The sequence below is a fragment of the Clavelina lepadiformis genome, chromosome 3 (genome assembly GCF_947623445.1).
Source record: "Clavelina lepadiformis chromosome 3, kaClaLepa1.1, whole genome shotgun sequence".
NCBI lineage: Eukaryota > Metazoa > Chordata > Ascidiacea > Aplousobranchia > Clavelinidae > Clavelina > Clavelina lepadiformis.
The window spans coordinates 15,519,449-15,533,518 of NC_135242.1; the positions used below are offsets into that span (position 1 = coordinate 15,519,449).

At 35.7% G+C, this 14,070-nt stretch overlaps 1 protein-coding gene across 3 annotated transcripts; it reads right to left on the bottom strand.

The window, feature by feature from the left end:
- Positions 1 to 3,472: 3,472 nt before the first annotated feature.
- Positions 3,473 to 10,879, bottom strand: LOC143448993 (E3 ubiquitin-protein ligase TRAF7-like). 3 transcript variants are annotated; one of them, XM_076948997.1, is made up of 18 exons: positions 10,568 to 10,879; positions 10,258 to 10,447; positions 8,639 to 8,696; positions 8,484 to 8,563; positions 8,216 to 8,353; positions 7,933 to 8,094; positions 7,466 to 7,611; positions 7,212 to 7,346; positions 6,956 to 7,108; positions 6,708 to 6,772; positions 6,406 to 6,528; positions 6,198 to 6,319; positions 5,200 to 5,322; positions 5,009 to 5,125; positions 4,819 to 4,941; positions 4,595 to 4,714; positions 4,342 to 4,473; positions 3,473 to 4,253 (listed from the first exon to the last, which is right to left on the bottom strand). In XM_076948997.1, the coding sequence occupies exons 2-18, from the start codon at positions 10,402 to 10,404 to the stop codon at positions 4,122 to 4,124; spliced, it is 2,076 nt and encodes a 691-aa protein (XP_076805112.1). In that variant the 5' UTR covers positions 10,405 to 10,447; positions 10,568 to 10,879; the 3' UTR covers positions 3,473 to 4,121. The 3 variants fall into 3 exon arrangements, with proteins under 3 accessions (XP_076805112.1, XP_076805111.1, XP_076805113.1); XM_076948996.1 differs by having other exon boundaries at positions 10,255 to 10,447; XM_076948998.1 differs by lacking the exon at positions 8,216 to 8,353 and having other exon boundaries at positions 10,255 to 10,447.
- Between the last annotated feature and the right edge of the window lie 3,191 nt (positions 10,880 to 14,070).

The following is a 14,070-nucleotide window of genomic DNA, read 5'->3' on the forward strand; positions in this document are numbered from 1 at the left end:
GCTCATAGTAGCCTATATGCAGCACAAGCACCGCCATGGGCAACGGCAAGTAACCGACTTCGAAGTAATGGCTTTCCAACTAAAATTAATTCTCACTTTAAGAGAATCTTGGACAATTTCAAAATCAAATTCATAGCCGAAGTGCTCACCCAGAACAAAAGCGGGCCAATGTAGTCCTTCATTCAGCTTTCTTACATTGGAGACACGTCAAAAACGAGATCCGGAGTTTTATCGAGTGCGGAATGGGCCGACGTATGAAACATAACTTCACCAGCAAGACCTCCAGCATTGGTCATCACTTCAAATATATGGGGCAATCAAGACGTAAAAGTCAGGGTGGTGGTATATAACTTGTAATGCACATGCACCGCTTTTTGTATTGGACAGACATGAAGAAATGTTAAAACAAGATGAGTTCAGCACAAGGTCAATGCCAAGATATCGGACAAGTTGTATCGAGACACCTCCTTGACTGTCCTTCATACCACATCGAATTTTCCAGTCCAGTCGTTTTTTTCGTTGTTGAAACAGGACTGGAAAAGAAGTTTGAACTCATCAGGATCCACCCAACCACATCTTCCAACTTAATACTCTTGATATATCGACCTGTAATCACTCCCTTTAACTGTCTTTATTCAATGCTTTACTAGCCTATGTTTTCGCAGCTTCAACCTTGTTTGACGGCTTTTGTTTCCAACTATTTTACATCAATTTTTCACCCAATTTTATTTTGTCAGAATTTGTGCTTTTTATCACGCACTTTCCCAATTAAAAGCAAGTATTCCCATCATCTTCAGTAGACTCTATTAATCTAGTTACTTAACTTATTATAACTTATTGACTAAATTGAAAGCAAGTAGTAGTGACTACTCAAAATCAAGGGTGGCACTCCGAACACTCATCCCAAGGATTCATACGGCTGTAAGTAAGCTACGTTTTTACTCAAATTCATTCCAAGCTATTCCGGAGTGCTTCGAGGAAGGAAAATGTGATTTAGTGGCTTGCAATATTTATGAGTTTTTTCGGACCACACGTATGCATAAGAATGTTTATTAAGTTATATGAAATAAAGCTTAAGCATACATTGGTTTACAACAAGAAATTTCACGCCTTGAAGACAATGAATAACGGTTAGCATGGCTAAATCTTACATACAAATATTACGAGCCAAGCCAATAGACGTAAAAAATAAAACAAATGTAAAAATACACAAGACAGTAATGTTAATTGTAAACGACTGAGGCAGTGTGGTGATTAGAACTTTTATACACTACCAGGAGTAATGTATTGACCTTGCTTGTAGTAAGCTAACAAAACTCGCAAATAAGCAAGCCCTTTTTTTACATAAGGTTCTCCATATGAGATGTCGATGAATATTTAGAAAGACAGAATTTCTGCCACCAATTGGACTGTTTTGTGATTCGTGGCAACTTGCAAAAAGCTGACTAGTTTAATGGTAGGTTTAGCACGCCTATCTACTAAACAACAAACTGATAGGCTGCGTTCGTCCGTTTAACAGATTTTATGCAGTAATTGTATGTCTGCGCTTTATTAAGTGTGTCAGTGACAAACAAAAATTAAGCTTTTTGAACTGTCTTGCTACCCTGCCATTTTTGTACTGTAATTTTCTATTGTTGGGAAGAATTGTGTGAGGTAGAGCCAAACAACTTAGGCTAACTTCTCAAAAGATATATGTACTTAATGTTGAAACTACAGGCTATAACATTTAAAAAATTTTTATTTAACTTATACTTGTGTATAGGCTACTTACTGTTTTGTAGGCTAGTAAAACGTCTTATATATGTTACCACTTGTATGATAATAGGCTTTACCAGATTGGTATTATTTAATATTTTTGTACATAAAAGCAAGCAAAATGATTACTGACGTACAACTGGCAGTGTTTGCTAACATGCTTGGAATCACTCTATTTTTGTTGGTTGTCGCATATCATTACGTATCTGTCAACAATCCAAAGCTCAAATTTGAATAGAGTGATGTTTTAAAAAGGTCTCATGTACGTAAATTCTTTACTGAAAGAGAGTAGTACTTTGTTAAATGTTTGTTGTGTTCAGCTGTACTTTGTTTTCCTTTAACTTAAATATCAATAACATTATTACAGACAACAAACCAATGCAAATAATTAAATGGTTTAAAAGTCAAACTCCTATTGAGGTTACTAGACTTTTTCTTGGGGATTGCAAGATCTTTGTGAAGGAAGTGCATTTTTAATTTATATATTTGATTTTTTTTAATGGAAATGATAATTGGTATAAAAACCAGTTCCCAAAAGCCATGGTAAACCTCTACACTTCCACCTTTTTTAACAATAGAAAGCTGCGAAATATTCAACAGCCTAACTGCAAATAATATTTGCTTAATTTGTGTAGTGTAGATCTTCTGGAACACACTCAGAAAATATTTATTTTTCTTGATTAAAAGTCGTTTTATTGCGTTTTGTAAAGCCAGATTTAAACAGAGGTGGGCAGTTGGTACCTGGAAAAAATACTTTGTACCAAGACTTTTTGTGCAACGGATCCTGCTGTAAGTGCAATTATGGCCCAGCTACTTTAGGTCACAACATACGTGACTTCATTTTTTGCGACTTTGTTAAACATTTATAGTTTAAAAAAGCTCTCAAAGTTGGCATTTGGTTTTAATTGGACTGAAGTTTTGAAAAACATACTTCTCAGAACCTGGGAATAACCACCATGAAAATGTACTGGGACCGATTAAGATTTCTCAAAAAAACTAGTTTGATACTTTTTTCAAAGGTACCAACGGTATCGGCACTGTCCACCTCTAAAAGGTGTGCTTTAATACCAAAGGTGGAGTGCATAAACCAGCCAATTGGCTCACTAGCACTAATAGTATATTGTAAGCGTTAATTTAAATTAGTTTCGTTCCAACTCAAAAAATGTGTAAACCACATTAACGTTTGAAGCAAAACATTTGGCAGAGTGTGAAATTTAAGTTATATTTGGGGTTATTTAATGACAAAGGTTTGAAAACCATTGGTTTGTTGCTTAGTTAACATTATGTCCCTGTTAAGTACTAGCCTCGTGAGTAATATAATAACAGATGCTTTTTGTGTTACAGAAAATCTGATTGTGAAGCTCATTGAATGAAGTTTGTTTTGAAAAATGATGTTTTATACCGACTCAATACAAAACGGCTGTTTTTGTGCAATATTTCTGGAAAAATAAATCTTGCATAAAACTGACAGTTTTCGTATAATTTAAAGAATGTGAAAGGGATAAATGAATTAATCGACTTGTGAATACTGCAGGGTTATTGGATGTAGTAGGTAAACCATAGTGGGCCCTTTCATGTAACGACTAAAAGAAAGTCCATTTAGGCATATAGCATATGGTAAGAGTAGTCAAATCTACTTTCTTCTTAAACAGGAAGTTAATTTCGTTGAAATAAAGACAAACACTAGTGTAAAAGACTAAAAAAGTGCACAAAAACACACTATAGCGATGTAAATTTATTTATAAAAATTTTAAATTTTGCAAGTAGTTAAATTGAATACACAGGTCACTCAAAAAGTAAAATAAGTGCACAAAAGCAGCATAAGACAACGATCGATCTTTAACTATCTCCATGATTGACAGACACCTTGGCTTAATAGGCCTATTATATTAATACAAACCTAATCAATTGTTTCTGAATTTAAAAACTGCAAACAGGCATCATAACTTACAGTAATTCTTAACGCTATTTTGTTACATCAACTGGATAAAGCTAGAAAAACAAATAAAAATTTGTCCATTGGAACACGCCAAACACACAAAGACAAGCTTCGTAGCTGGGACTTGGGTGATAAGAAATCAATACCAAGTTTAAGTCAGGCAAAAACTTTCCTCAGTTTAAAGATAAAAATTATGATAGCACTCTAAGAAATTGGACAGTTAGAGTAATACTTAAACCAAAATCACTGCTATATGTCCCGCAACCCAGTTAACGGAATTCTCAATTAAATTGCATTTGTTTCCAACAAACTCATAAAATGTAAGCATACTTATTGCAGTCTAAAGACTAATGCATACCATCATGTTCATTGCAATGTTTTCCTGAAAACAATACCTGAATAGGCACAGTTATCAAATCAGAAGGGCTTACTGCCATACTTTTACAGTAAAGTCGACTCCACCAGAAAACACTCTTCCTCTAGAAACAGCAAGTGTAACAACACTCCCCTGATGTCTGAGAAGAGTTTGTGTGCAGATCATATTTTCCATGCTCCAAACCTACAAGTGCACATCAAAAGTTTTGTAGTGTGAGTGAATCAGCAAAAATATTCAAATAACGAATGCAGACGTATTGGATACAACATACTCGAAGTGAGCGATCATACGAAGCACTAAAAACTCTGGTTTGTTCAGGAGTACTGAGAACTGCGAGTGCATAGACAATACCGACATGACCGGTTAGCTGGGCCACTGGCTCATGTGTACGAAGATCCCATACCTATGCAATGAACTGTTTATGCTAGGAACTGTCAGTATATGAAATACAAGAACATTTGAATTGTATGTTTGTATTGTATGTAAAGTAACATTCATTGGGATAATCATGGCGGCATACTTACATGAATACAGTTTTCATAAGTTCCACATACAATATGATGGTTGGTTACTGCAATGGAATACACACTTCCACCAGATGTTTGGAGCACGTGCATGCATTCTAGCGTTAGCACATCCCATATCTAAGAGATAGTAAATCGAATATTGAAACATTTTGTAATAACCTTCAGTTGGACATAATGAGTTGATCATTTTAGTGTTACATCATTGTTCAATGCTTAGATACCTTAATAGTTTGATAAGATCCACTATAAATGTAATTGTTTTGTGCCACTAGTGCACGAACCCAATGGTTAAGACCTTCTAATTCCTGCTTGTATTTAATTCCTGTTCTCTCAACAGTCCAAACCTAAAACATAAATATTTTGAATTAGAGCAAGTGCAAAGAAACAGTTTTAGGTTACGAAGTGCATTACCTTGAGTGACTTCAGAGATCCACTAAAGAGCATATTGTTAACATACACCAAAGTACAAACTGGGTTTTCATGGGCAGTTATAGAATACACCTCCTCCAATGCATCTATGCTCCATACCTACATAGAAATACTTCTGCTAGGAAAAAGTAGAAATGGCAAGGCACCAGCTATAAATTTCATACAGTAAATACCTTAATGGTGCAGTCTGCCGATCCACTAAATAGTTTATCACCATAAGCAGCCAGTGTTAATACAATATTTTCATGGCCCTCAAGAGTTTTTTGGCATTTGTAATTGGTTGCAGTGTCCCAAACCTGCACATCAAAACAAAATTATCAAGCATATTTAGTAGGATGTTTCATTTTTTCACCATTTTGGAATTTAAAAAAGCTTGGGGTCTCCCTAGGCGGTATTTTGGGCACGATGAAAGAATCTAAACTTTTTTTTTATTTATGACGTCATTTTGAGGTTGCACCCCCTTGTTGAAGTTTCAGTGGAGGTGCATTGTTTTAATTTGGCGATATCTTGGTGACCGATTGAGCTAGGGCCATTATCAAGATGTCAAAAGATGCAAAATGGCTGGTTTCCTATAACCACTCAATACATTTTAATTGCATTTTCGCTCTAGAAAAAAAGTTAAGAAAAACCTAAGTTTTGACATATTTTATATGTTGGGAACTACATTGTGATTTGCATAAAAAATATGTCAAAACTTAGGTTTTTCTCAATAACTTTTTTTCTAGAGCGAAAATGCAATTAAAATGTATTGAGTGGTTATAGGAAACCAGCCATTCTGCATCTTTTGACACCTTGATAATGGCCCTAGCTCAATCGGTTACCAAGATATCGCCAAATTAAAACAATGCACCTCCACTGAAACTTCAACAAGGGGGTGCAACCTCAAAATGACGTCATAAATCAAAAAAAAGTTTAGATTCTTTCATTGTGCACAAAATACCGCCTAGGCAAACCCCAAGCTTTTTTAAATTCCAAAATGGTGAAAAAATGAAACATCCTAATATTTAGGCAGTATGTTAAGGTACATTACCTTACAGATACAAGACTATTACGCTTTGATCATTTTCGACAAGTATCACTGCTAAACCAGGATTTTGCAGTAAAATGTATGAGTACACTGAGAAGCAAGCAACTTCAAGCTCCTACTGCAAATAATGTAATGAATTTTGACCTTGATTTGCTTGTCTGATGATCCACTGAAAAGATAATCTCCATGAACACATAAGCACCAAACTGGACCAGTATGTCCAACAAATGTCCCTTTGCATTTGAATATCTGCTGGGGATCATATGCTACAAAAAGACCAAGTAAATATCAAGCACAAAAAGTGTAGTTTAGGGCACAATACGGTTAGTATAAATATACCACCAGTACATACATCCAATATTTCCCATGTGCAGTCTTGTGTTAAGATCTTGCAGCTGGCTGTTAAAAACAGCACCCTCTTGACGAACTTGTCTAAGCTCGTCTACCAATTTGGTTTGATTATTTCCCAAAACATCTTTAAAAGAAAACTATATTCACTATAAATCTTCAACGGCCAAGTAGATGGAGTGAGAGACATTTTAGCTATTCTTGAGGAATCATCTCGTAGGTAGTAACTAGCTTAAAAGCTTTCTCCTTGAAAATACTACCATTGGCGTAGTGGTTCCAACGAATAAAAATAAAGCAAACACTGACCTAGTTTCTTCTGGAAATTTTTCTCCAAATCATCCACTCTTTCTGCAGTTTTGGAGAGCATAGACCTGAATTTCATGAAATTTATTACTAGGTATAATAGCTATTGTATATCATATAAGTCACATAGGAATTCATCAAATTAAGTTATACAAAATAAACGAGTACACAATATATGCAGTCGCTGAATCTAAAATAAAAATGACAAGTTGTGTGGCTAAATTTCAATGCACAACTGCATTGTTAATTACCTTAGAAAATTATTCTCTTCATCACGTTGCTTTACAGACACTTGCAATTTGTTTATTTTGTCCTCAGCCATCTGAAGGAAATCTTTGACAAACTCATATCTGCACTCCATGATGTGGGTAGCATGACTTTCATGGTCACCAACAAAGGTGCAACTTCAAATAAAACACAAAGATTAACTAAAAAATACACAACATCCATATCATCGTCATAGTTACCTTACTACTACAAACAATATGCATTAGCAGCTTAGCATACCCATATCGGTGATTATGGCATTTAATGTTTTTGCATTTTTGGAGATGTTCTTGTAAATGCATTCGAAGCATTGTTGGACACAATGGGTTATTGGGGCAAGAAACAGGAGCATACTGACACGTCTCTTCGTGTGATCTAAGCAATATCAAAGGTTGTCCTCATTAAGATCTAAGCAAACGCAAACCAGAGCCATAACACTCTGGGTAAAAGACTAAAACTACTTTCCAACTATTGTTTTAATTAAGTGTTCACACCTTCTTTCAGAAAGTTTGACAGTGAAAGGGCAACCAGAGGGGTTAACTTCATATTCCCCATTCTTTTCATTGTTTGGTTTACAACCATATTGGCAGTGAATGTACAAAGCTCCAACTTGCTCACTGACAGCTAAATTGGTTATGATCTGCACAAAATTAGTTGTTAGTACTCACAAATAAACATGCAATACAAAAGCATAATAATTGCAACACCTCACAGGAGATAAAGGAGGACATATAGCAATTTAATGAAATCATTTTATACAAAAATTGCAATATGATGTTGCGGTAAACCCCATTTGTGTCCAGTTTGTTAAGAACTTATAACTTGGCTGTTTATAAAATCGGTTGACATGGCAGATTGTTCGGCGCAATTCTAATAGACATAAACAAAGAACTGCTACTCTTTCTAACAACATTTCACAACTTAGTTTCTTATGCCAAGAGTGTAAGGTAAAACAGCTTACTGTATTCATCTTTTTATTATCAACTGGGCAAACGTCCTTTGAATGTGAACAACCTCTACAAAATGAATGACCACATGACATTATTACAGGGTCCTTGTATACTCGAAGACATATTTTGCATAAAAGTTGAGATGAGGGAACTTCCACAAATACCAAAGGAGACTGCCAAAAGATTTTGTATTAAAATTTAATTCAATGCACTCTGAATGTGAAACAAATTTCTTAAATGTTGTAATAGAATGTTTTAATTTTAAATAAGCTGATATTTGATACAGACACTGACATTGTCTTCAAGTGCTGGTGTTTGGTGTGAATTCTGTGATAGAGTTGATGATGATGACAGTGAGCTTTTTGACCTTGATTGGTATGCATTGAATGAATCACTTAAAGTCAAGCTTCTGGGCAGGCTATTCCCTCGCAGCTGAAAAAATTGCAAGAACAATTATTGTGAAAGTTTAGCTAAACAAGCAATTATTTCAATTTCTATGTTATTCTTAGATAATGTAATTGGCAAATAAAATGAAAAAGCATATATAACAATCAAAACTTACATCCTCTCTACTGTCACTGAATGATTTGCAGCTGGACATTGAAGTGGTACGTTGGTGCTTGTATTCCAATTGACCGTCCTCTACAACAATACTGTATGATTATCCTGCAATACGATTCTTGATTCATAACATTTTGCTTGGTGAGGTAATATCACCTGTTGTAATTGTTGTCACAGTCGAATGCGATGGTCCAAAGGTGGTTTCAAGTCGTGGCTGCAAATAGTGAAAAGTTAAATAGTGGAATTAAGATCATCATTTACTTGTATAACAAATGTAACAGTAAGTTAAATAATAAACATCACTGATCAGTACCAGTGTGTCTACCAGTGAAATCCTTATGAAATAGTTTCCGACTCAGTTTGTGTGTGGGCTGACACAAATTCATAATGAAAACGTAACTATATATATATATATATATATATATTATACATGGCATCATAACGAGTATACATAACATCTCAAGGTGCATGGCAAACAAAACTGTTAAAAGCTTAAACTTACACATTCCCCACAAAGATCTGCTGTAATGATTAATGGTGAAAAACAAGGGTGATATTATAATTAATGCACTAGGTATATTGCAAGTAGAACTAGCAGCTAGATACATATATATGATTTTTGCTGAACAAACGTAAGCAAAGGAAAAATATTATTTTGTTAATCAACCTGAAGAAACAGGTACTCCATGACACAGTAAAACCGCTAGAAGTTCTTCAAAAAACAAAAACTATTTATTTAAAAAGGAAGTGAACACACGTATGGTATATATTTGCTAGATTTCATCAGCCATACAAACAAACAAAAATTGAACTTTTGCTAGTAAACACTTCTTGGCAACTTTCATTCGGGACAAGACAATTTCCTCTAAAACACTATTCATTAGCAAAACAAGTGGGGCAACAGGAAAAAGTTTGAATATTCTCTCGGACTGTTTTATTATAATTTGCACATGCTGTGTTTGTGAGCATGAATTTATCTTCAAATGATGTTTTCACACATTTACCTTAATATAATACTGTATTTATCATTTTCAGGTTATTAGCTACAAAGCACAGATAAAGGTGTCTTAAGACCAACCAGTGGGTCTGATGACCCACTTAAGGTCATAACCATCACAATTAGATAATAGGCTATGAGACAAGGGTGATTTTGTTACTTCTAGTAACAAATAAAATATTTATAATAAAGCAGCAAGGATAAATAAACGACACCAATTCCTTTCGGATTGTTGACAAAATATGACAAGATTTATCACATCCATTTGTTTACATCTACTTAATTATAACTATTTTTCAATTCAAATATTATTTAAGAAAGAGTATTAAGAGGTGTTTATCAAGAGCCGATTCTTTGATAAACATGACATTTTGCAATTAATTTAGAATTGTTTCAGGCCAGTTCTTCAATAATCGGATGTGATGTTGCAAGCAAATACCCTCAGGAGTCCTGAGCCTAAAGGATGGAGCAATCTAAAGCTGTGACGCACAAGCGAGTCAAACCTGTTCTTAGTGCCTCTGATATCATAGACGAAAATTTAACTATAGTATAAATATATGCACATGGCATACCATCAATCGATTAAAAAGACCAAAAGCTTAATTCTTTATTTCAGAAAACTACCAGGAGACTACAGACCCTCTTGGAAAACCACTACATTATAATCATGTAATAGAAGTCTGTGTGGAGTTTAATAGTATCGAATTATTGAGTACTAAAACGTGCTAAAATGAAGGAAAACAAAATAATTTGAATTTAGGCTACGAAATGTTACCACCGATGAATAGCTGCTTTGGCTCACAAGTGAAGTTCTTAATCGTGACCTTGGTCCAGACACAGAGTTACTAGAAGATGGCAATGATGGTACTTCGTTGTCTGAGGCTATTGAAGAAGATCTCATTGATGAAAGCCTTGACTTGGACATTATTTAGCCATTTGATCACATAAATACATGTAACTGCACAAGTCTAAAAGTAAGAAACGGTATGGTTTGATAATTAATCTTAATCCTCAGGCTGAGAAAAGTCTTTGCACAACAGCATCACATAAACTTCACAATAGTTCCTCACCACTGTAGCTCCGGTTACCTGGAGTTATGGCCAATCTTCCAAGCGCGGATGCGTGAAAATACTCCAATGTAATGGAAGCACGCAGTTTGGCAAATTCTATCACTAAGTCTAAATTAATTTCAGAATTTCTGTCCAAGTCATGAAGTGGATAACTAGCCTACTGAAGCTAATGAAAAACAGTATTGAGTGCGCCTATGCCAAACTCTTCAGTCTAGCCTTTTTATACCGTATTTCTCAAACGTGAACTGTTCACCCGGACCATTGAAAAAAAAACTCGCGTCCTGAATGCCTTGCCCAAAGGCATAACAACAGTTGCGCCACTGGCCACCTGGTATAGGCTAGTAAAGCGAAACGAAAGACCATTTGAAGATAGAACTGAGCCTTTCAGTTGTGGTTGTTTTTCTCTGCCAGACGTGAGTGGGAATGACGTTTCTTCACCGTCTTGTTTCGGTTTAGGGAGTTTGGCCCAAATCGTTCTTTGCAACCTGCGGCATAAGCAAAGATATCATTTACCATTCTTTTTGGTAAAGTTGGATGGAAGCACTTGATTATCAGGTTGGTTATACTGTTCTTAAAATCGTCATCTCTTTCCTTCAGGAAAAAACACTTAATCTAAAAATCAAGTAAGTAAGTTAAGTACAATCAATCATTTACTTTTAGCAAATCATGTGTACAGTTACCGAATCATGTACATTCGGTAAGTCACGTAGCCTACATTTATCGAATCATGTACATTTGGAAAATCATGTATATTTTTCAAATCATGCTTACATTCACCGAATCACGTACATTTGGCAACTCACGCAAGCATTTACCGAATAACGTACATTTGGCGAGTCATGCATGCATTTACTGAATCATGTACATTTAGCGAATCATGCACTTTTGGCAAATCATCTATACATTTGACGATCCATGTATACTTGGCTATTCATGAAGACGTTATGTGATTCATACGTACTTTTATATAATCATTTAGTGTTTTTAGGAATGATGTTGGTTCAGCAATTTGTGTATGTTTGTCTAATCACGCATGTATTTTGCAAATTGGTTTGCTCATTTTTAATTTACGAAGACTAATTTCCAATCATTTGGCCATTTTATAATTCATGATATAAGTTACATGATTAAAAAAACGGACATATCTGATTAACAAAACTGCAACCCGATTAAAGAAAACACCATTTGCCATTAGGCTTTATAACTTGCCAACAGCCAGTTTGCTTTGCAATTGTTATATCTGACCTAAAATGTCGTGGTTTGATTTAAAAAAATCAAGTTTATAAACTGTGGTGTGATTGTAAATGTTGCAAAACCTTTTTAAAAATTGGCATATGAATCGTGCAACGGCAATCACAGAAAAGCCCGTTTGAGTGCCGGTTTTGACGTTTGGCTTGTTGTTTCGTGATTGGAATCTATCAAATTACGTTTGAAAACCCTCCAATCAAATTATGAAAACAAAACATAATTTGCAAAGTTGCCATACAATTTAACACTTAGCTATTTTTGCGGCGTTGGCGTTCCATAGTATCACGTTAACCATTCCCGTTTTCTTTACTCAGGTTTTCAGCCCATCGTACAACAACCACCTAGATTTTTGGAACATTTCAGGGCCTACCAGTACCACGTACCACGGCACCAGTCCGCAGGCTCCGCCGCAACAGAAGTAGTAGCGATAAAGAGCGTGGGAAACCCGGAATGACTTCAGGGTTTACATTAAACTTAAAGTAATTACTTCGCAAAAATCGAAACTAAAAACATGCTTTTAATTACAGTATGTTTATTGTATATATACCTCATTGAAATTTAGGTCCGGTTTAGATCCGATATCTTATAGATATATATATATCTATATATAATAGCCTATACAGTATATGCACTTACCCCATTTCGCATCTTCCCCCATTTTGCATGTAAATAGCCTAAATCTGCCATCAGGATCCAGGCCGATCTGCAAAGTTGAGCGGGTGCGGTTGAATTATATTTAATAGCGCATTCATACAGCTGCGTTAATGAGCAAAATTATGTCCGCACAGTTCTCTTACTGCTTTAGCTGAATTTTGTATGCATTTAATCAATTGTGGACACAGTTTTTATGCGTTTATATAGCCCACATGATTTATAGGCTAGGCTAGCAAGTTTTTTTTTTCAGACATGTCTGCAGACTGGCAGAGGCTAGTAAAGCATCAAAATCGGCACTTGCATTGTGATGTGAGTGCACGCTTGAAGTATATTTTTAGCCTGTAGGCCTATATAAGCTACAGAATATGCCTGCATTTTAGCAGCAGCAGGCCGGACTGCAGAGTATGGCCGTTTTCAGCAAGATCTATAGGGTGCGCCTAATAGCCAAAAATGACAAGTGCGATACGCAAAAATACTCAGATGTTGGTGTTTAGAAGCAAAATTTTGCTGTCCAGGTGTGCAAGGAAGCAGCTGGTGTGTACTGCGGCTCGTGGCCCAAGACTGCCCAGCCTTTGTGCAGGCAAGTTGCGGCCCTATAGGATAGAAATCAGGGGAAAACATCAGAGTTTTTCTTTTTTTTCAGCGATATCAGTTTAAAACACTAGTTTTGCAGCATATATCGGAGCAAAAGTTAGTGTCTTCTTGTTTCCTTTTTGGCGACACCGGTTTGCCCTGGTATTCAATGCCGTTTTAGAAAAAATAATCTCGAGTGTGCTCTTATCGTATTCTGCAGTCTGGCAGTAATGTACATAGTTGTTTGACTTAATCAATTGAAAATCAGAAAATTGAGCTCACAAAAGTCTTGTCTAAGTCATTAACTGCAAAACAACGCACCTTAAGTGCGACACAGAAGGTTGTGAATTTTAAGCACTATTGAGTGTGCCGGTTCTAGCCTAGTATACAAGTGCACAACCAGATGACGTCACAGTTTTAAGTAGCTGGAGTCCAGTATACAAATGCATCCTGTGGTTGTGCGCTTGTATGGTACTAGAGCCAGTGCGCTAATGCAAAACTCTGCAGTATGGGCAGCAGGAAGATTTACACCCAAAAAACTAGGGTCTAGGCTATGTTTACGCCACACCAGTATTACAACTCTAGGTTTTTCTGTTGCAACTACCGGTAATTTTTTAATTAAATAAACGTGCCGATTTTCAGGTCTTAACTTCACCCTACTTATTTGTGACGCTGCCACTGTCAAGAGACTTCACTGCACTTGCAATCTTTGTATGCTTATTTCTTGTAAATTTTTGTGATACCGGAGATCTCCAATGTATCATACAAACTTTACACACGGGGCTCCTACATCTAAATTGTAAACCAAGAATCTTGTTAAAAATGGTCGAAAACTGCAATTTGGAATTGAGCTGTAAGAATTAATTATTAAGTCATTATTTCTCATCTATTGAGGCCCAAAGTCATCTATTTAGATCTTGAACTAGTTAAGGATAGTCTTTGCACAGCTTAAACTCGACAATGAATCCTCCTCGCTCAAGCACTGGTCAACAAGTTTACGAGCTAAGCCTAGCTTAAGTTTTGCATGGCCTGGTTATCACACATTT